This window comes from Bos indicus, chromosome 9, assembly GCF_029378745.1.
Source record: "Bos indicus isolate NIAB-ARS_2022 breed Sahiwal x Tharparkar chromosome 9, NIAB-ARS_B.indTharparkar_mat_pri_1.0, whole genome shotgun sequence".
Lineage (NCBI taxonomy): Eukaryota > Metazoa > Chordata > Mammalia > Artiodactyla > Bovidae > Bos > Bos indicus.
In genome coordinates this window covers 49,341,214-49,364,956 of record NC_091768.1, presented here as the reverse complement: position 1 = coordinate 49,364,956, position 23,743 = coordinate 49,341,214, and the positions used below count along the sequence as shown (strand labels likewise).

At 36.2% G+C, this 23,743-nt stretch overlaps 1 protein-coding gene across 1 annotated transcript in view; it reads right to left on the bottom strand.

The window, feature by feature from the left end:
* The window catches only part of ASCC3 (activating signal cointegrator 1 complex subunit 3), a 336,073-nt gene that overhangs the window by 307,295 nt on the left and 5,035 nt on the right, over positions 1–23,743 (bottom strand). The window contains exons 2-3 of the mRNA XM_019967310.2: positions 7,869–7,999; positions 6,177–6,327 (exon numbers count right to left, since the gene is read on the bottom strand). Coding sequence (XP_019822869.2) covers positions 6,177–6,327; positions 7,869–7,958 — 241 coding nt within the window. The 5' untranslated portion in view covers positions 7,959–7,999. The remainder of the gene's footprint in view (positions 1–6,176; positions 6,328–7,868; positions 8,000–23,743) is intronic.

The following is a 23,743-nucleotide window of genomic DNA, read 5'->3' as shown; positions in this document are numbered from 1 at the left end:
GTTTATTTCAGGAATGCAGAGATGATTCAATTATCAGAAAACCTAGCAAAATAATCTACTCTCAAAAAATTAACAGAGACTAATGCTAAGATATGACAGCCAGAAGTAGAGCAGACATGGTGAACAAAAGCCAACAAGTACAAAGAAAAGGACAAACCATTAGCAGCCTTAACCCCAACATAACCAAGCTGAATTCTGCAGAGGGAGGGTGTCAGAGGAAAACAAATAAACTTACTTGCTCCCTATCACTTTAGTAGGTTTTCATATTTGAGTTGAATACATTCTTAAAACATATATTTATGAATATATAAATGTCATAAAAACAAAAATAGGCATGAGAGTGATAAATACCAATTTTTAATTCTATTTATATCAGTTACCAGAGACTGAGCAAGGTACATAAACAGTTCTGAAGATGTCAGTAAGATTTTATTTTTTTAAAAGAGAAAACTGGAAGGAAAGATAGTCAAGTGTTAAGCTAAATGGTGAATACACAGGTATTTGCTATATACATTTTTAATTTTATCAGTCTGAAACATTTCATGAAAACTGATAATATGAAAAGCACAATTTTTATGTTTTTGAATATAACAAGATATATACAATACAAACACAACTCAAAGAATTATCACAAAATGAACACACCTATACAACTTGGGTAAGTACTTCCAGAAACAGAACATTATGAGCTCCCTAGAAACTTCTCCCATATTAATTCCCAGTCATTACTATCCTGACTTCTGAAACCTGACATTAGCAATGTCTAGTTTTCAATTTCATATAAACAGAATCATATGATCTGTTCTTCTGTTCGGCTTCTTTAAGTCAACATTACATTCATAAGATGCGTTTACAAAGTTACACGTAGCTGTGGTTTATTATTGTTATAAGGTAATCTATATATCATGATTTATCCATGCCACTACTTAACAGTGAATTAGGCTGTTTCCATCATAAGGTTTTTACAAATAATGTAGCCATGAACACACATGTCTCTGCATGTACAGGCACTTATACTGGATACTTATGTACCTATTACTTTGTATCAAGATTTAAATTTCACTTGTCCAACCACAGAGGAGCCTATCAAACAGTTATTCAAAGCAGTCATACCAATGTAAACTCTAATAGAGGTGGATGAAAATTCTAGTTTCATATTCTTGAGCCTCACCAACAATCGGTATGTCAGTCTTTTTAATTTTAACCATTCTGATGGGTATGTAATGGCATCTCCCTGATTACTATCAAGGTTGGGCATCTTTTCATATTTATTAACTATTCCATTATCTTCTGCAAAGTGTTCAAGACTCTTGCTCATTTTTATTTACACACTATTATCTGTCCTTTTCTTATTGATTTATAGGGCTTATTGTAGACACAAGATATCTTTTTGGTCATATGTTGAAGATATATTCTCCCACTCTATAACCTGCCTTTTTACATGGAAAGAATAAAATGCATTAATTTTAATGTAGTCCAATTTACCAATCATTCCCTTTATGAAAGCTGTTTTTTGTTTAAAAAATTATTCTATATCCAAAGATCATGAAGATATTCTTCTATATTATCTTTTAGATTTATTGTGCTGAGCTTCAGTTTCATTTTATAAGTTGCTTTCAATTATTTGTATTGGTACATTTTTTTGTCATATGTACATCTAGTTGACCAAACACCACATACTGAACAATCACTCATGGCTCACACTTGAAGTCCTTCATGATAAATCAAGTATTCTAATATCCACGGGCTAGTTTCTGGACCCTCTTCCATCTGGTCTGTTTGTCTATCCTTGGATCAATACCTTACTGTCTAAATTACTGATCTTTATAATAAATCAATATTATTATATCCAAAAAGTAAGCTCTCCCTCTTTGTTTTTCAAGGTTGACTTGGCTGCTCTTCACCATTAATTTTCCATATAACTTTCAGATTACCTTGACAATTTCCATGTACACACAACTCACAAACACAAACCTGCTTAGACCTTGATTAGGTCACACTGAATCTGCAGATCAATTTGGATAAAAATGATAGCTTTATTGTCATGTTTCCATCTTTTGTATATCCCTCTATTGATTTAGGCTATCTTTAATTTCTCTCAATAATACTTTAGTTTTTCGTGAAGAAGTCCTGTTTATCGTTTGTTAAATTTACTTCCAGGTATCTGATAATTTTCAGTACTTTTGTAAATGGCGTTTTTACAAATTTGCTTCTCGTAAAGAGAAATAAAACTGATTTTTATACTGACCCTGATAAATTAATTTTCTAATGACACATCTATGTCTACAATGAGTAATTAAATAAATTAATATTAAGGGCCAAAAACACTATTTTAAAATAATTTATAGTATTTTCTTCCTCAAGCTAAGTTTTGTTATTAAAACATTCTTGAAGGGAGAATAAAGTTGTAAAAAAGACACGGGAATATATCAAATGTAAATCTGAGAGGTAAGAAAGTACTTTAAAATTACAAAACTTCTTTAAAAGCTGTTACTTGAAAGACACTATCAGTATCACAGGTAGTAAAGACCACAGTCAACTTTTAGTTGGATTCTCAATACTTCATTTCCTTATTGAGCATCTACTATATGCCTCATACCACATTAGGCACTGGAGTACAAAGACACTGTGATTCCTGGAATTCCTGTATCGTTAAGGCATTCATAGTCCACCAGTGAAGGGACTGAGGTAAATACCAAACAATGAGAAAGTACTCTTAAAAAGGTATGGAAGAGATGCCATTCGAATGGAACACCGTCTGCTAACATTAATAAGGAATAACAACATTAGAAGAAGACATGGATGAAGCCTAAGCCATTTCTTCAGAGATGAGAAGCATTTTACCAGATGAACACAACGGGGGAAGTTATTCTAACACATAATTACAAAGAGAAAAAACAGTGAGTACTTCCCAGTAAAGTATTATAGTAAATATTACATATGTTAGGAATAAAGGTTACATGTGACAGAATGGGAAGAAGATAAATTATTCCAATTCATAAAGGAGCTTTTCTTTTCCCATTCTAAGGAATCTAGTTTAAAAAATTAATAAAGAAAGAAAGAAAGTGAAGTCGCTCAGTCATGTCCAATTCTTTGTGATCCCATGGACTGTAGCCTACTAGGCTCCTCTGTCCATGGAATTTTCCAGGCAAGAGTATTGGAGTGGGTTGCCATTTTCTTCTCCAGGGGATCTTCCTGACCTGGGTCTCCCACAGTGCAGGCAGATACCAGCTGAGCCACTAAACTGGGGCTAAAATGAGCTTTACTTTTTATAAAGATCAGTCTAGTGACAGTAAAGAAGTTGAATAAGAAAGGAAGTTTGAGACAACAGGCTACTGCAGTGGTTCAGACACAACATGGTAAAAGCCTGAACTAGGGCAATAGCGAATATGTAGAGGGAGTCAATTTGAGAACAGCTGTAAAGTAGACTTGACAGAACCTGACCTCTGACCACAAGGAAAGAATCTAGAATTCCATCATGTTTCCATTTCAAACTTTGGGGTCCAAGCCTAGAAGTACCACAACTCAACTACAGGATTCACTGAACTTTGGACCCTGGTTCTTCACACACAAAATGATGGCACTGGACAAGATGTTCCCTGATGTCTCCTCGAGCTGAAATACCCAGAACTCTGACTCGTCAATATACATGGTCTTAAGTACCTCATACCAATACACTCAACTGAAATACAAGTAATTTTCTTTTTCTTTATTCTCTTGTTCCACCTTTTTAACACAATTACACAAAAATTACCTGTGTTAAAAGAATGATATAAGAGAAAACACACAGACTTTTTTTTCCATAAGACTAATCCTCTTAATGCTGCTAGCTTTAATAAAATTTCCAGTATCACCAGTATTTTTCATTCAGACTAGATGACTACCAGTCAACTACTAATTTCACTAAAAAGCTAATAGTTATTTAACTTAAACACACCATTAAAAAGAGCACCTGCCTAAATCCGACCCCAAGATTTCATCTGTCACAAAAGTATTAAACTTTTGAGATATTACATCTCAAAATATTCAATTATTTAAATACATCAGTCAATAGATTAGTCCCTGAGTTTGAATCAGATATTTTGCTAACAGGCAAAACTCCTAGGATTATATTTAATAGATAATATTAAATACATTTAAAGTTATATTTTAAATGGCTTTTAAAACAATAATTTTTGACTTGTCAGGGATATTTGCAGAAAGTAGTGAAGGAAAACTTACTTTTTTAAAATCTTAACTTCCACATCATTTAATAAAGAATTAATTCAGTCATGGTGCTGAATAAGCTTACTATTTTATACTGCCTTTGCTAGGTATTCTGAGGTATTTTTATAAATTAAAGAAGAGGAATGACATTATAGTTTTTGAAAACTATCTCAGTCAGACACCCCAACCCAAAATCATTCTAACACCTTACACATGAAGACAGTGAAGCCCAGAAGGGTTAAGATCCTATTCAAGGTAATTTAGTTAGATTGGAGACTTTGCATTTTCACCGTTATTTTCCAATGAACCCAACTGCCACAATATTCTTAAAATATAAAGAAAGTATGACTGTATGTCAAATGCTATCACAAATCACATCAGTGTGCTCTATTTTTCCCAGGCTTAATAAGCAAACTCAAGTCTTACCAAAATCCTTGAATTTCAAAACATTATCTCACTGCAAAAACATATATGACATTCATTTTATATTTTCACAACATAAAACTATGATGTCATTAAATTTAACATCATACTATATTGCAAATCAATGATAATTGAATGATACAGCAAAGTCAAAATATCAGAATAATAAATTCAAAGATTTGATGATCATAAATGAAAATTATTCATGTATATGAGATAAAATAGAAACACCTTCCAAAATTGGTGAAAGGAAGAAAACTGTCAACCAGCATATGGTGAAGTAAGACTCTAAATTTTCCTTCTACCGAGAAATCACCTGAAAAAAATTTTCATTTATTTGTCAAGTGAACTGTCATTAAGACTCTAAAATATACCAAGCACTATTTTGAGCACCAGGGATGGTGTGTGTTGAACAAGAAGAATAAGATCCTGTTCTGAGCAAAACAAAGGCAATAAATAAGCAAAATATCAGATAATAATAAATGTTGTGGAGAAAATGTTACCAAGGGTTACAAGATAAAGAATGGGTAATCATTTGAGATTGGATGACCAATGAGAGTCTCATTAAGGGAATAACTTCAAAAGAAAGAAGAAAGGATCTACCCACTCTAAGACTAGGACAGAAGAACATTCTCAGCACAGGGAAGAGCATGTAGAAAGAATCCCAAACAGGCACCAAACTGGTGGGTTTGAGAAGTGAGAAAGGCTGCATGTCTGCGAAGCACAGTTAGGAAAAGCAAGGATGACTTCTGATCAGATAGAAAGATGAAGGCCAGATCACACAGAGCCACAGTTATCAGTCTCAAGCTTTTGTACGTAAAAACCTGAATTTGAAGTTAGAAGTATACTAGAAGGCAATGGCACCCCACTCCAGTACTCCTGCCTGGAAAATCCCATGGATGGAGGAGCCTGGAAGGCTGCAGTCCATGGGGTCAATGAGGGTCGGACACGACTGAGCGAATTCACTTTCACTTTTCACTTTCATGCACTGGAGAAGGAAATGGCAACCCACTCCAGTGTTCTTGCCTGGAGAATCCCAGGGACGGGGGAACCTGGTGGGCTGCCGTCTGTGGGGTCACACAGAGTCGGACACGACTGAAGTGACTTAGCAGCAGCAGCAGCAGTGTTAAAGTATGCTTTTTAGTTATCAGAGTCTGGAATGAAGCAACAAATTCCAATGAATAAATTCAGATGCTTTACCAAAGAGTCATTTGTTTTGTTTTGCTCTCTTCAATCTTGGGAAAGTAGCCTGAGTAAAAACTACATGGCTTTTAAGTTTCCTTCCAGCTGTATGACAATTTTAATTTACCCTATCCTTATTTCAGTAAAGACAGTGGTTTAAAACTCTAAATAGATTCCTAAAGATCGTTCAAATTTAATTTTACTATACTAATTAGCTTACTTCTGCATCCCTGAATCCTAAGCTCTTTGATAGATAAGACTATCTTATAATTATGAATACTTTCCTGGGAATTTTAGTATACAGTTTAAAAAGAATCTATTTTTTGAACTTTAGTGGTTTAAAAAAAACAAAAACAAGACTATACCTATTTGTTTTGCAGCCTGTAATATAGCTTTTAAGTCTTCATTTACTCTTTGCATTTCACTCTTCTCCAGTTTTTCATTCAAAAATTTTACAATCTTCATCCATGTCAGGTCCAAGCCTACAATTTGTTCATGAAGTTTAGACCGCTTCATCTGAAACAGACAGCATAATACAGAAACATACTGGTTAAAAGTTTTCTCGAATCTATCATTTATCACATATATTTTTCATTAATCATACAACTTGGCACCTTCTACAAGAATGCAAAATTGTATCTACTCATATCCAAATTTATAGCTCCCAGAAGGAGCTTTATTTAAATGTGATTTCAAAGGACCTCATTTATTCAAAGATATGTTTTTAAAAGCTTCTTTTTCTATAGTTTAATCACAATGAATACTCGTTATGAAGTAATTTTCATATGGCAAAGTAAAATGCAAAAAGTCCAACACCCAGATAACAACTGGTAACATACCACAAACCTCTTTTCATTTTCCTGCTTGTTTTTTACATAGCTTAGACCATACTGTATATAAGAGCTTTATGTCATGCTTTTTGATGAAAGGCATTTAAAGAAAATAAGACTCCTATGATGGGAAGGCAAAAGGAGAAGGAGGTGGCAAAGGATAAGACAGTTAGAAAGCATCACTGCCCCAACTGACATGAATATGAGCAAACTCCGGGAGATGGTGAAGGATGGGGGGAGCCTGTGTGCTGCAGTCCATGGGGATCACAAACAGTCAGACATGACTTAGGGACCGAACGACAGCAACAAATGATGGGTTCAATATATTCAAATCAGTATTGCTTTCCTAAGGTTGATCCTACAACAGGTTAGGAATCCAGGAGATTCTTATCTGTACATAGTCTTTCCATGAAACTATAAATCTTTCCAGTCTCAAGAACTGACACAGAAAGCTGTAAATATTTTATTTCATATCACTGAACTTGATCCCTGGATTAAACTTTGTGACATCCTCTGACCAAATGAAAAGCAGTGAGTCAGATGTTATTCCTGTCATTTAGCTGCTAAGTCATGTCCAACTCTTTAATTTTCCCCTTGGTTGTACTGATGATTTTGGACCCAAGAAAAAAATCATGCATTTACCAATTGGATGTTACCAATTGTTTTCTTGGGCTCCAAAATCACTGCAAATGGTGACTGCAGCCATGAAAGTAAAAGACATTTGCTCCTTGGAAGAAAAGCTATGACAAACCTAGACAGCATATTAAAAAGCAAAGATATTACTTTACCAACAAAGGTGCATATAGTCAAAGCTATGGTTTTCCCAACAGTCATGTATGGATGTGAGAGTTGGACAATAAAGAAAGCTGAGCGCCAAAAAATTGATGCTTTTGAACTGTGGTGTTGGAGAAGACTCTTGAGAGTCCCTTGGACTGCAAGGAGATCCAACCAGTCCATCCTAAAGGAAATCAGTCCTGAATATTCATTGGAAGGATGGATGCTAAAGCTGAAACTCTAATACTTTGGCTACCTGATGCGAAGAACTGACTCATTTGAAAAGACCCTGATGCTGGGAAAGATTGAAGGCGGGAGGAGAAGGACTGAGTGACTGAACGGAACTGAAGGTAAAATTTACCATTTTTTAAAACGCACACAGAATTGAGAAAAGGACTGTCAAATATCTGCCCATATTTTATATTTATAATCATTTTATCTAAAACAATGTACCTGTAAGTCAGCCACTTCTTCATTATAATTATCTTGCTTGGTGACATTTGAAAAGGAGCGCAAGGCTCCTGTGAGTCGAGGTAAAGCCATCTATTATTCAATCAGTGATCCATACAATGAGAAACTTGAAACTGAAACAAAACAAGATGATATTTAACTGTAGAGAGGAGGTGGGAGAGATAATCACATTCAACAAATTAGCCTGTATTTAAAATAAAGAAAACACTTAAAAAGCAATTGCTACCAATGCTGAAAAGTTCTCTTGACACATTTTCTACCCATGTAGTTCTTTTATAACACATTGTCTTATAGGTGGGGAAAAAAAAAAACACAAAAAAAACACCAACAACACTTGCTTGTGGGTACTACTATAACATTCCTTCAAATGAATTGTATAGATTTCCAAGTACGACAACCAGGAACAATGACAGAGATAAAAGCATTTGCCCATGTTTTCTCCAATTTCATTTTATGCTCATTGATTTCATCTCACATAATCTCTTATTTTTTGTCTCACTGGCTTTTTCCAGTTACATGCATTTGTATTACCTGGAGTGCTCTTCTGACGTTCATACAATTGCCTCATTAAACAAAGTTCTTGGCTTAAAAGACCACTCAATCACAGACAGGGCAGCTACCCACCTACTGTCTATCATAATACAAAACTCCTCTTTACAGGCACTAATTAATATTTGATAGTCTCTTATTTACTTATTTATATATTGTCTCACCCGACAAAGAGTAAGCTTCATGACAAAAAAAAGAAAAAAAAGGACTTTCATTTCACTCATCTCTGCTAGCAAACACAACAGAAAAGCAATATGTTTGGCAGTCAATAATGTCTTGGTTGGGCCTCCCTGGTGGCTCAGTTGTAAAGAATCTGCCAATGCAGATGTGGGTTCAATCCCTGGGTTGGGAAGGTCCCCTGGAGAAGGAAATGGCAACTCACTCCAATATTCTTGCCTGGGAAATCCCATGGACAGAGGGGCCTGGTGGGCTACAGTCCATGGGGTTGCAAAGAGTTGGACACAACTTAGCAACTAAACAACAATAATTGTGTGGTTAATAATAGAAGGATGAAAAACTGAGAAAAAGAAATCATGGTAATGGGAAGACTAAAGAACCAGAAAACAATCAGAGCAGCTGAGGAAGGGGAGAACTCCCAGGCAAAGAAAAGTCAGATGATCTGATCTAATCTCCTTGTTTATATGCTAACAACTGAACAACTCGTCTTCTGGCAGATAGACTATTTATTATGAAGAGGGTCCTCAACCTTGGAATACTCTTAGAGGGCTATCTTGGTTTAAGCTTGCTTATTATAATAAAACTACAATATATACATTTATAAGGCATGGCTCCCTGGAGAATGTCACATAAGCTATGTGCGTGTGTGCTCAGTTGTGTCCAACTCTTTGCAACCCCATGGCCCCTCTGTCCATGGGATCTGTTCAGGTTCCCTGGAACCTGCATCTTGTGTTTCCTGCATTGGCAGGTGGGTTCTTTACCACTAGTGCTACCAGGGAAGCCCAAGCTATGAAAGTTGTCAAACAGAAATAATTTTGCCCCACTTGGGACATTTGGCAATATCTGGTGACACTTTGGGTCACTGGGGAGTTGGGTGGGTGCAACTGTCTTCTGGTGGGTAGGGCCTATTGATGCTGCTAAACACACTATAAGGCACAGGACAGCCTCCTCACAATAAAGAATTATCTAGCCCCAAATGTCAATAGGGCAGAGTTTATTAGGATTCCCACTCCAGAGTCTAAAAATAGAGATGTTTTGTAACCCAAGCACTTCTCAACGTGTGAAAAGACCTACACACCTCAATTAAGAGACCTTACTAATTATTCTGAGCCAAAGAGTATCTGTCCATTAATGGGACTGGAATAGCAACTAGGAGACCATATAGGATGCCTCAGACCACTCCCTGTTTCTGCTCTTCTTGATTGCATACACCTTTGAAGTTATTATAAAATTTGATTCTCAGTAAAATCTCCAGTTCCTATATTAACTACATATAAAAAAACTGTATAAAATGTTTAACAAAATAAGAGAATTTTTAAAAAATGAAGAACAGTAAAATGACTAGGCAAATTGGAAAATATAACTTTTAGAAATAAAACTACATACTTAAACAAAAAAACAATCAATAATGAGCTAAATAATAGATTAGATACAGTGAAAACAAAAGTGGTGCTCTGCAAGAGAGAGATATCTGAATAACGCAGTATGCTGTTACAACTAGACCAAGTATAAATTAAGTAGATCAAAGAGAAAGAAGCCCAAATATATCAATACTCACAATAAATGTAAACAAATTAATCTTAACACCAAAAGATTGACAGCCTGAATTACTAAACAGCAATCAAGTAAACACTAGAGCTATACCTAAAACAGGACAGAGAAAGGTTGAAAGTTAAAGGATGGAATAAGATCCTCCTGTAAATGATAACCAAAAGTAGCTAGTGGCTGTATCAACAGCATCAGATCAGATCAAAGAGACTTTAAAACAAAAGGTATTATTAAGGATAGGAGGAAAAAAAAAACCTCTCTACATAATATTAGAAGTTATAGTTCACTAAGGTATAAAAATTTTGAATTTGCATGCCTCAATAAAAATTAATTAAACCTCAACACGCCTCAAAATAAATTAAAACAGATTTCCAGAAAAAAGTAACAAGTCCAACATCAAAGTGAAAGTTCAATAATCGATCAATTATTGATAGGTCAAATCAACATCAACCAAAAAAAAAAAGGAAGTTGAGCACTGAAATTAGTGAATTTAACCTAAAATAAATGAAAATATATATTCTTTTCAAGTACATTTGTAACAATTTTAAATGGCCTATGTATCAGTTCAGTTCAGTCGCTCAGTTGTGTCCGACTCTTTGCAACCCCATGAATCGCAGCACGCAGGCCTCCCTGTCCATCACCACCTCCCGGAGTTCACCCAAACTCATGTCCATGGAGTTGGTGATGCCATCCAGCCATCTCATCCTCTGGCGTCCCCTTCTCCTCCTGCCCCCAGTCCCTCCCAGCATCAGAGTCTTTTCCAATGAGTCAACTCTTCGCATGAGGTGGCCAAAGTACTGGTGTTCAGCTTTAGCATCTGTCCTTCCAGTGAACACCCAGGACTGATCTCCTTTAGAATGGACTGGTTGGATCTCCTTGCAGTCCAGGGCACTCTCAAGAGTCTTCTCCAACACCACAGTTCAAAAGCATCAATTCTTCGGTGCTCAGCTTTCTTCACAGTCCAACTGTCACATCCATACATGACCACTGGAAAAACCATAGCCTTGACTAGACGGACCTTTGTTGGCAAATAAATATCTCTGCTTTTCAATATGCTATCTAGGTTGGTCATAACTTTCCTTCCAAGGAGTAAGCGTCTTTTAATTTCATGGCTGGAGTCACCATATGCAGTGATTTGGGAGCCCAAAAAAATAAAGTCTGACACTGTTTCCACTGTTTCCCCATCTATTTCCCATGAAATGATGGGACCAGATGCCATGATCTTAGTTTTCTGAATGTTGAGCTTTAAGCCAACTTTTTCACTCTTCTCTTTCACTTTCATCAAGGGGCTTTTTAGTTCCTCTTCACTTTCTGCCATAAGGGTGATGTCATCTGCATATCTGAGGTTATTGATACTTCTGGCAATCTTGATTCCAGCTTGTGCTTCTTCCAGCCCAGCTTTTCTCATGATGTACTCTGCATATAAGTTAAATAAGCAGGGTGACAATATACAGCCTTGACGTACTCCTTTTCCTATTTGGAACCAGTCTGTTGTTCCATGTCCAGTTCTAACTCTTGCTTCCTGACCTGCATATAGGTTTCTCAAGAGGCATGTCAGGTGGTCTGGTATTCCCATCTCTAGTAAATCTCAACAAATGTCAAAAAGTTAAGTATAGTATAGACTGGCAGACAACAAAATTTGCAGAAAAAGAGCAAATATTTTAGGTGTGGCAGGGAGCCTCTGCTGTATATTCTTTTTTTTTTCTTTAAATCATTCTTGGGCTCAGGGTAACCAAATTAATCTGCTGACTCCAGATATAGTTCACATTTTCTGAATAAAATACAATTAGATTAGAAATCAGAAACACAAAAGATTAAAAAACATAGTTGTTTGCATTGCCAATCTGTAAGTAAAGGGTATGATTCGGGTGAGGAAAAACCAGCTGGATTCTCCACATCACAATAAAGAATTTCAGTCAGAAAAGTAAAATGATCCAATTTGCAAATAAACTCCCTCACTGGCTGACTTTAAATTTCAGCTACCCACTGGGAATGAGTTTAGGAGAACATTTCTGGAAATAAGATGATTCAAAGAATCACACTGGGATTTTTCTAACACAACATAACATAGTTCCTAGAGCATTTGGAAGAATAAATGAAAGCAAGAGTCAGTGGACACTGACGTTGTAAGACTTCAGTGTGCACCACAGTCACCCAGAGGGCTTCTCAAACTGCTGAGCTTCACTTCCCTACTTTTCACCCCCAATCTTCTATTCAGCAGACCAGATGGCATTGAGATGGGACACAGGATCTTATCTTCCCAGCAAGTTCTCCAGTGATGCAGCAAGTCTAGTACCACACTTGGGAGAACCACTGTTTCAGAGGTGTTATCTTTTATTCTGAAGTCACCATCTCAGTCCTGTCTCAAACCAACAGTAACCACGAAGTTTCCACCTGTATTAAGAACTCAGCGGCTTAAGTTCGGTGCACAATCTGTTTCCCAGCAGTCTTTCTCAACAAGGATCTGTGAGAGAAGTCTTCCTGAAAGTGAACTGGGTGACTTTTTTCTCAATTCTCCTACAGATGGAACATAGTTAATATCATCCATTGAGTAGTAAAGCATAAAATGTATGCCTCAGGGCACTGGAGTTTAAATTCTCTACCTAGACTGAGAGAATTCTATTCAAAGATAAGAATTCTATTCATGACTGACAAGTCAGAAGTCTTTAAAGAAAGATCTTGACACTAAACTGAACAGTATTCTGCCTCAGAATCTACTTTTTAACCATACATGTTAGTGCTTTCAAAATATAATATCAGAACAAGAAACATGTGATACATGGGATATTCTACCTCAGGCAAGGTCTTAAGAATTAACAGAGTTTGGCATCTCTCATTATTATTTTGACATATCTCACAGTCATCTGAATGTCCTGTGCCTCTCTTTAAAAAGCAAGGAGTATGGTGTACTGGGACGACCCAGAGGGATGGTATGGGGAGGGAGGAGGGAGGAGGGTTCAGGATGGGGAACACGTGTATGCCTGTGGCGGATTCATTTCGATATATGGCAGAACCAATACAATATTGTAAAGTTTAAAAATAAAATAAAATTTAAAAAATTAAAAATAAAAATAAAAAGCAAGGAGTAAGACTTCATTGATTTTTATTCAAATTCACCAATCCAACAAATCCTAACAAAACAACAAACTGCTCACACCCAAACTCTAAGAAGAGATCTAATAATAGTAGGGCCCGGTACTGAGGTCACACTGTTAGACTCTACACTAACAGGAAACTTTAAAGCTCCCCGAGGGATCATCAAAATAATCAGTATGAATTATACGTCTCAAAAAATGAAGTAAAGCACATTCCTTGATTTTTTTTTATTTGGTTTTATCTACTTTATTCCTGAAGTTAAATGACCACCACTGTAAAATATAATAGTTCACTTCTTCATAGTTACCTGTAAATCATTTATTCACAAATATTTTAGGATCTCCTATCCAGCAGGAACTGTGTTAAGCACTGGGTATAAATAAGGTTTACAGAACTCTATTCTTCAAAACCCACTGTATCCTATACCAGTAAAAAGATCGCCAAACATTTAAGGGAAAGTTCAAATTGAAAAAATAAATTTTCAATCTTATGGTTATTCATTTAATCAACAAATATCTATAGATCACCTACAATGTATTAGATACCCTGCAAGGATCTAGAGATTTAAAAAGGGGGAAAAAGAAAAAACAGTTCTTGTATGACTGCCTCTTACCCTAGATAACAAGTATACAATACAGCTGAAAAGAAAGAAAAACAGCTGCAAAAATTATGCAGATATAACTGTAGGAAGACAAGGGAGAAACACCCAAGAAGGTGGAAACGAAAGTAGGTAAGAAGGAAGGAAACTGAGATTTTAAAGGACTTGAGTGGGGGAAAAAAGGTTATTCCAAGGTAAATATATAAAGAAGAAAACTAAACCAACAGATTATTGCTTAAAAAAACCTATAAAAGCGGACAGAGGTCAACAGCTGGTCTCTTTGGTCAGTGTGTTATCCGCAAAAAAAAAAAAAAAAAAAAAAAAAACCTATAAAATAGTTCATTTGGAGACTCATGAAATTAAAGATGTAAGCAGAGACCCAACAGCATGTTTCAATTTAAGCACTTTTTATCCTGCTAAAAAATATAACATATTGTAGAAAAATGACTCAGATTTAAGTATAGTGAACAGATTAAAGGTGAGGTCAAATTGGAGACAAGCAAACTATTTGGAAATTTATTTCAATAAACTAGGTGAAAAACAGAGGATACAATTGAAGCAAGAAAAGACAGAAAAGGATGGATTTGAGAAATGTTTTTATTTGGGAGACAGAAGAAATTCATGGACAGGATGTGAGGATGAAGGTGAAAGAGGCAGGACCCCCACCTTTCTAGCTCATGAAAGGCAGAACAGCTGAGTGTGTATGCAGAGAAGGCGTACTGGAAGAACAAAGATGATTAGTTCTGCTTTGGAAAGTTTTGATCATGGGCCATCAAGTGGGATATACGGTTTAGGGTTTCCTATCAGAGGTCTGGGGCTAGAAGGACAGAATTTAGTGTTATCCCTTCAATGTAGTTAAAAGCATGGTTGAACATACTCCTTTATGTGAAATTATTTATATAAACCTGAAGACTCTCTCCCTAAGAAAACAGACATACACACGTACAAACATTTTGTAATTCATTTCAGAGGATGCACGAAAGCCATGAAATCCATCCATGTATCCCTAAAAACCTCTTGAGAGTAGACAGTAGAGGGCCAAGGACAGAGTCCTAAAGGATCAAAAAAGAGCTGTCATATAAAGAAAGTGGTATCACAAGAAAAGGTTTCAAATGTTATGCTACATAGTCCAGTGCACTCAGCCACTAAAGTCTTAGATAACTTTAGAAAACACATTTTCAAAACAAATGGTGGAAGAAAGCATATTTCAGTAGGTGAAACATAAATGGAAAGGAAGAAATTGAGTACTAGCGACTCTTTCAAGGAATGTGGTTGAGAAGAAAAAGAAAGAAATAGTGAAAACATAGGGTTAATACTTTTTAGTAATACAAGAGAGAGTTCAGCACAATTCTATAAATCAGATGAGAGTCAATAAAGACAGGTTGAGTAACCAAAGCAAAGACTATGAACATGACTTAGGACAGTAGGGTCCCTGAGAAAGCAAGAGAGACAATCATGGGTCTAGATATACCACTTGGATAGAAGGAGTGTGGCGGGCTGGGTGAGTAGAAGTGCATATATGTTTATAAGGGAAGCAGAAGGTAAATAGGGAGAGAAAAAAATATGGTAGAAGATAGTTCCACCAAATGACTCCTATTTTCTTTGAGATCCAAAACTAGCCAAAATAAAGTGAGATGGAATTTTTGAAGACAGAGGCAAAAGTTTGACCTTACCATCAACAATGAGAGGAAACTGACTAATAAATCATAAAAGGATTTTTCAGGTGGCAAATGAATGCTCATCCCATATTGGAAACCATAAATTTAGAATGGCAACAATCTGGCACAGGAACAAAGGTTGGCATTATATAGGGTTAAGGTTTGATAACTCAGGGACAATAGGAGGGCAGTGGAGCCTAAATGGCGCAAATGATTGAGTGCTGGATTTGAGGTCCAAAACAAAAGGAAAAGACATTCAACTAAGAGGTCTTAAAGACAGACATCGTAATGTTTACTATTAAACTTTCTGATACAAGATACAGCGAAGGCGTATCAAGATAAACTGACCTACAAAGCAATTGCTACCCCAGTAATTTTTATTCCAACCAAAATTTTGTAAATAAAAATATCCCTCAAAACAAATATATCTATCTTTCTAAAAGATAGAAAGCCTAGAAGTCACTTTTTTTTTTTTTCCTATTCCCTGAAGTACTCCTCTATGGTTATCTGAATAAGCCTTTAGACTGTCAATTAGATATATTGACAGATATACAGAAACAGATAAACAGAAACTGTTTTGAAGAAGTTAACCGCCCTTTTTAACATTCAAATAGGGAAGAAAAATATCTGACAGTAACGTATTTCCCTTTGTGAAACAATATTAACCAATAATTTGTAAGCTAGAATTCTAGTACACATTATTCTGAAGTAGCATATTAAAAATTATAAGATTTATTTTTCATATTCCAAACCCATGTTTCTCTACTCTAAAAAGGGTCCAACTGCTTGACAGCAACTTTAGGAAAATACAGTTACAGTATTTTTAATTACAAATAAATAACAAAAACTCAAGAAGAAACAAACTATATTTCCTAATAAGTATAAAGTCAAGCAATTGCTTGTTGGTGATCATGAATACCAGGTAATTATTAGGAGGGGAAAAAGAAAGTAAAAGAGATATAATGTAGGTAAGGGATAAAAGCACTGAAAAGATGGATGAGGCTGTGAATGGAACAAAAATTAGAATTTAAGATTTCAATAGCCAAAACAGAATTATATGCCCACATACAATACCTTTTAGAAAAAATAAGCTGAAATATTTAATTTTAATTCATCTGTTAAAAAAAATCAAGTTGTGATATAGATATAATTAACACTGTTAAAATTAGAATTCAGAAAAATAAGCCTTAATAGATATTTTATATATATATATATATATATATGAAGTGAAGTGAAGTCGCTCAGTCGTGTCCGACTCTTTGCGATCCCATGGACTGTAGCCTACCAGGCTCTTCCATCCATGGGACTCTCCAGGCAAGAATACTGGAGTGGGTTGCCATTTCCTTCTCCAGGGGATCTTCCCACCCAGGGATTGAACTCTGATCTCCTGCACTGCAGGCAGACGCTTTACCCTCTGAGCCATGATGGTAGTACATATATATATATATACAAATCCTCTACTATACCATTTCAAAAGGGGGTGATTTTTTTTTCATGGTAAATCCTAAAGAAAACTTTTAGTTACTTGTACTGAACTTGTATTCCTTACTTGCCTTGTACCTTATGCCACCAACAGGTCAATGTGAAGTCACATCTTAGGTATATTTAATTAATTATTTGAATCAAACAAAGGAAACCAAATACAAGGTATAGACAGACACAAAAAATAATGCTAGAGATTCTGTCCACTATTTCACATACTCAATACATGCTCTTGAGTGAACGGGGGTGAACAACAAGAATATGACGCTCCCTTAAGTCTGTTTCAATAACTACATGCTTATCCAACTGAGAATCCTGCTGTACTGCAGGACTCCAAGGTTTAAAACCAAGTTCCCTTTTTAAAAAAATATACATGGCCATTAAACACAAGCCAACTTTTTCATCTTGTTCATCCTCAGAAACTACGATATGTCCCAAGTTTGGAGGAAAAGTGTGGCTGTATATGACATATTGAGAGACAGTAGGTTTTGACAACCTGGTGTCTTCCTAAAGGACTTTCAAGGGAAATTTGTAACTATTCATAACCTTCACCAAACAAGTTCACTTTAGATCTTAACTCATTCTTAAGCAAGAAGCAATGGCTCTTGAATAGTTTCCAATCAAGTTAGGTAACACACCTGGAACATGGAGAACTGAGAAAGCACAGCAAAGATAAATAAATACATACATATACATTTCTTTTCATGAATCAAAATCTAAAAGATGATGCTGTTAGTGTTGCACTCAATATGCCAACAAGTTTGGAAAACTCAGCAGTAGAAAAGGTCACTTTTCATTCCAATCCCAAAGAAAGAAAATGCCAGAGAATGTTCAAACTACCATACAATTGCACTCATTTCACATGCTAGCAATGTAATGCTCAAAATCCTTCAAGCAAGGCTTCAACAGCAAGTGAACAGAGAAATTCCAGATGTACAAGCTGGATTTAGAAAGGGCAGAGGAACCAGAGATCAAATTGCCAACATCCACTGGATCACAGAAAAAGCAAAGGAATTAAAAAAAAAAAAATGTGCTTCATTGACTACTGCTAAAGCTTTTGACTATGTGAATCACAACAAACTGTGGAAAATTCTTAAAGAGATGGGAATACCAGATCACGTTACCTGCCTCATCGAGAAATCTGTATGCAGGTCAATAAGCAACAGTTAGAACTGGATATGGGATAACAGACTGGTTCCAAATTGGGAAAGGTGTACGTCAGGTGTATATTGTCACCCTGCTTATTTAACTTATATGCAGAGTACATCATGAGAAACGCTGGGCTGGAAGAAGCACAAGCTGGAATCAAGACTGCCAGAAGAAATATGAACAACCTCAGATATGCAAATGACACCACTCTAATGGCAGAAAGTGAAGAGGAACCAAAGAGCCTCTTGATGAACATGAAAGAGGAGAGCAAAAAAGCTGGCTTAAAACTCAGCATTCAAAAAACTAAGATCATGGTATCTGGTCCCATCACTTCATGTCAAATAGATGGGGGAAAAGTGGAAACAGTGATAGACTTTATTTTCCTGGACTCCAAAATCACTGCAGATGATGACTGCAGCTGCAAAATTAAAAGATGCTTGCTCCTTGGAAGAAATCCTATGACAAACTTAGTGTATTAAAAAGCAGAGACATTACTTTGCCAAGAAAGGTTCATATAGACAAAGCTATAGTTTTTCCAGTAGTCAGGTATGGATGTGAGAGAGTTGGACCATAAAGAAAGGTAAGCACCGAAGAGTTGATGTTTTTAAACTGCGGTGTTGGAGAAGACTCCTGAGATTCCCTTCGATAGCAAAGAGACCAAACAAGTCAGTGTTACAGGAAATCAACTCTGGATATTCATTGGAAGGACTGATGCTGAAGCTCAAATACTCTGGCCACCTGATGCAAAGAGTCAACTCACCGGAAAAGACCCTGATGCTAGGAAAAATTAAGGACAAGAAGAAAAGGGGGCAACAGAGGATGAGATGGTTGGATAGCATCACTGACTCAATGGACATGAGTCTGAGCAAACTCTGGGAGATAGTGAAGAACAGGGAAGCCTAATGCCCTGCAGTTCATGGGGTCACAAAGAGTTGCACAAAACTTAGCGACTGAACAACAAACAACAACAACATATACACCTTTTATATGAATCAAAATCTATAATGGCTTGTTAAGAATAAAATTTATATATACAAGATTCTTGTTCTCTAACTTTTCCCTCCAACTACTTACTTACATTAACTCCAGGTTTACCAACCACAGATAGGGGAGAAAACCTAGACAGACTCATAACTATTAACCTAAGAGTCTACAGAAGACCTCCAAGGTTATATTTACTTTTAACAAAGGATAAGAAAAGCTTTTCTTTTAAATATTCCTGGGACGATAAATGGCAAGAATAACATATCAGCACAGATGAGAAGAACAGTCAGAAAAAACACCCCACAAGGAACAAACCAGCACATGTATTCCGGAAAACGTGTGGAGCAGACTCACTACATACAAGGCAATACATATTTTCCTTTCGTTCCAGTAGAAAAGGTTGCGGCCCAAATTAGCTGAAAAAGGCAAAATTCTCATTCCACTCCAATCTATGGGCCTCTGGAAAGATCGACTCAGGGACTCTGTTCCTATCCCCTAATGAGCCCTGAGAAGATTAATTTAACTGAAACCTCTCATAAGGTACCCTCATACACCAAACCCAAAACTCAAGTGATGCTCTGGAGTTAGCCTTAGCTGTTTAGAGAAAGCATTTTCCTGACCTTGCACACTTGTTCCTCTGTACCACAGTTATATGGAACACCATCACATTCCCAAATATGAGCTCCAGTGATCTTTCAGAAATCTGATAGTTTTTACATGCAAATAAACTAGGATTATACACTCCAAATCCTAAAAAAAAAATTTATCAAAGAGTATAATGGCTTTGATCTTTATTTACTGTTTTGTGTAGAGGAAATTCTTGAATAGCCCTAACTCGACACTATGTCAAAGAAGCTGCCACTACCTTGAAATAGCAGATGAAATCTCTACCCCTCTCTCTGAAGTAGAGAAAAAGTAGGCATTAACAACAGGACTGAGGTGAATTTATGTTGTAAACAAGAAATATAAAAACAGAAAAGGAAATTACTAACTCATTGGGCGTTACAAATTAGAGTACATAAGAATTTTATCATAGTTACATGTTATTTAATGTAATGCGAGCTTTACTTAGTCTTTCTGAAACAATGTATTGCCAGGACCGTTACTTAACATTCTAGTCTGAACTGTTTGTTTCAATCTTATTGAATTAAAGACTTAATTACTAAAAGAGGGTATTCTCTTTCACTCTGTATTAGCCAGAAATGCACCCTGACAAATACAGTTAATAAGAATACTTTCTGTGTGCCCTGTTCTGAGCTGAACTCTCACTCCATACTCTGTTACTCACAGCTTCCTAAACTGAAAGATGTCTGAAAGGGTCAGATCCATATTTCTCCTTCTTTCTTATATTCTAACTTTCTAAGCCATTTTTTTTTACCAACCAATTATATATACTACATTTCAGAGAAAAAAATAAGTTTTGACAATGACATCTCCAACCTTTTTTAGAACATAATTACTAAAGGAAACCTCTAAAGATTGCTAGTTAACCATTTTTACAGTAAAGATACCAGGAAAATCATGGTAGTTATTGATTGTTTAATAAAAATGACATCTGTATAGGTTAAACATCGATGTTTTTCAATGGCTTATAAAAATCTCCATGTAAGTATAAATCACAAAGTATCTGGGTCACTAAGTACTAGATGTTGATTTCTGATCTTAAAAGTACTTTAAAAAAATTATCTGTACTGTCTAATGTCAGTGAGTTTTCAAAGTTGAGTACTCTGTTCACATAAGTGACTTCTAGATATAAACCTGTCATCTTACTTTAAATGCTCTCTTCACCAAGGTAATCAGTACCATTTCTTTCCACCAATACCCCTCGTTAAGCCTTGGCTTATATCCTGTCACTCAGAAGTATGTAGAAACATGCATGAGAACTTTATACAACAGCTTCAAGGCAATGGATTGAGAGGCAGCAGAGAAGTGACAAAAGAGAAAAAAAAATTAGCAACGCTTTTCAAGAGAAGAATTGAAGCAACTAAAAAAAAAAAAAAAAAATTCGGAGAAGGCAATGGCACCCCACTCCAGTACTCTTGCCTGGAAAATCCCATGGATGGAGGAGCCGGGAAGGCTGGAGTCCATGGGGTCGCTGAGGGTCGGACACGACTGAGTGACTTCACTTTCACTTTTCACTTTCATGAATTGGAGAAGGAAATGGCAACCCACTCCAGTGTTCTTGCCTGGAGAATCCCAGGGATGGGGGAGCCTGGTGGGCTGCTGTCTATGGGGTCACACAGAGTCGGACACAACTGAAGTGACTTAGCAGCAGCAGCAGTAGCAGCAAGGCAAAAATTACTCCTTGTTAAATCTGCATGGCAATGTGTGTTACATTATTTTCTGAACATTTTCCATATTCTGGAAATATATCAAAACTAAGGTTTTAATTAAGTTTATTTATTTTTAACTGAAGGATAATTGTTTTACAATACTGTGTTGGTTTCTGCCATACATCCACATGAATCAGCCATAGGTGTATGTATATCCCATTTGAACCTCCCTCCCTAATTAAGTTTTAAATAAACACAGAAGCCTAATAAGAAACAGAAGAATTGTGAAAGCATCAAACTGAATGTCTAGCAAATCGCAGCTTCTAAAAGCATTCCTGAAAATGCTCTGGCTTATGAGACTTAACATTGAACACCTGGGTGCTCTTTTAATATTGCCACCCATAATGTACTTCAATTCCATTTAACCAAATTAATTCTGCCATTTTCAATCCAGAGTCCATTCTCCTTAGCATAAAAGAGGGAAGAGAATTTAGCAGTTAATTAAATCTATTTTCTCTTTTAACATCCTAGTAATTGCCCCAAGAAATACACTGCTAAATGTAGCTTAAAAACTGTTTCACTATCCTCAGTGTTTCTTCAAGGATTCACATCACAGGTTCTACAAATTCACTTTTCTTTAATTCATTCTTAGTTTTTGTACTCTTTCTCCATTGTTCAACTTATATTTTAAAAAAATACTCAGGCACAGCATCAGTTTCTTGAGACACCTCTCTCTTCTTGATCATTGGAGTTAATGTATGATTAACATCAGGATTACATTTTCAAGAGACCCAATCTACCTTTGTGTCTATGCTCTCAGGCTAAGAATCACACAAATTTTTTTGTAAGTTACAGTTGCCAGATAAAAATATAAAATGCAGGATTAAATTTGAATTTCAGGTTGTTTAATAAATCATTCTTTTAGTATAATATGTCCTATGCAATACTTGAGACATTCTTAAATGGGATATAGTTATACTAAAAAAAAAAAAAAATCACTGTTGCTTACCTGAAATCCAAATTTAACTCTGTATCCTGTATTTAGAAACACTACTCTGAATATTCAAATATCTGTCTTCCCTAACTCTTTTGGTAAATACTGTATCTTCTTAAGAGTAAAAGTTAATAAGAGATCTCCAGATTTTTTTTAATAGGTATCAACTATTTAAAAGTTTAAATGACAAGAATGAACACAAAGTAAAAGATTAGACAAGTCTGTAGTGGTGACACTTAAGTGACCATCTATGAGGGCAGCTGCAGTGACCTGAGAGGCACCAGGTGCCCAGGGCTGAAGGAGTAAACTTCAGGAGGGTAATCTCACAATCTGGTGCAGAAGACAACCCAATGAGATAAGCTATCTCAATACAGAGTAAGACTGCTGGCTCTCAAAGAGGGCAGTAATGAGCGTTTTTGGAACACAAAGCAGGTGCATCCAGCCTAGCAGAAAAGGAAACCGGGAAGAAAAAGTACCTTCCTTACTTGAGACAACAGGGATGAGGAGTCAATCAGGTACACATACTGATGAGAGGTGAGAACATTCCACATTCAAAGAACTAAATAGATGACTGAAGGATAGTAGTCAAGGAGTATGTAATGTGGCAGGAGATGGGGCTGGAGAGACAGGTGGGAACAAGGTCATCAGGGCCTTGTAAGTCATGTTGCTCGGAAACTCTTTTAATAGTAAAAGAAATCTCCGAAAGAGTTATTGACTTGAGCTGTGTTTAACAGGGATTACTTGCCTGGAGAATCCCATGGACAGAGGAGCCTGGCAGGCCATGGTCCATAAGGTCATACAGAGTTGGACACGACTGAAGCCACTAAGCATGCACACACGCACTATGACTGCAGAGAAGAAAACAGACCACAGGAAGGCAAGACCTGAAGCAGAAAGACACTATGAGGTTGTTAGAGTAATCCAGAAGAAGAGATGAGAGTTCCTGAACTGTAATGGTAGTGAATTAGAGGAAAGTGGAGGAATCCAATCAAATCTATTTGGCTTAGTCTGATTATTTTTATCTGTGGTGGGGAAGGAGGCAAGGACCACAGTTAACTTCCACGTTGACAGATCAGGTGATGATATAATTCACAAAACTAGACCAGAATATCATGAGTTCAATCTCAAACAGAGTGAATCTAAGATGTCCATATGACATTCAAGTAAAAATGGCCAGCAGGGACTGAATATTCAGGTGTGAAATTCAGGAGAGAGGTCTGAATATAAACATGAGAATCATAAGGAATACCATGGGAACAGCTGAAAATCATCCAAGGATTTACATGAAGACTAAAGAAGACAAGACAGCAGAAGGTGGAGAAACACAAGTCTTTACAGAAAAAATAGCA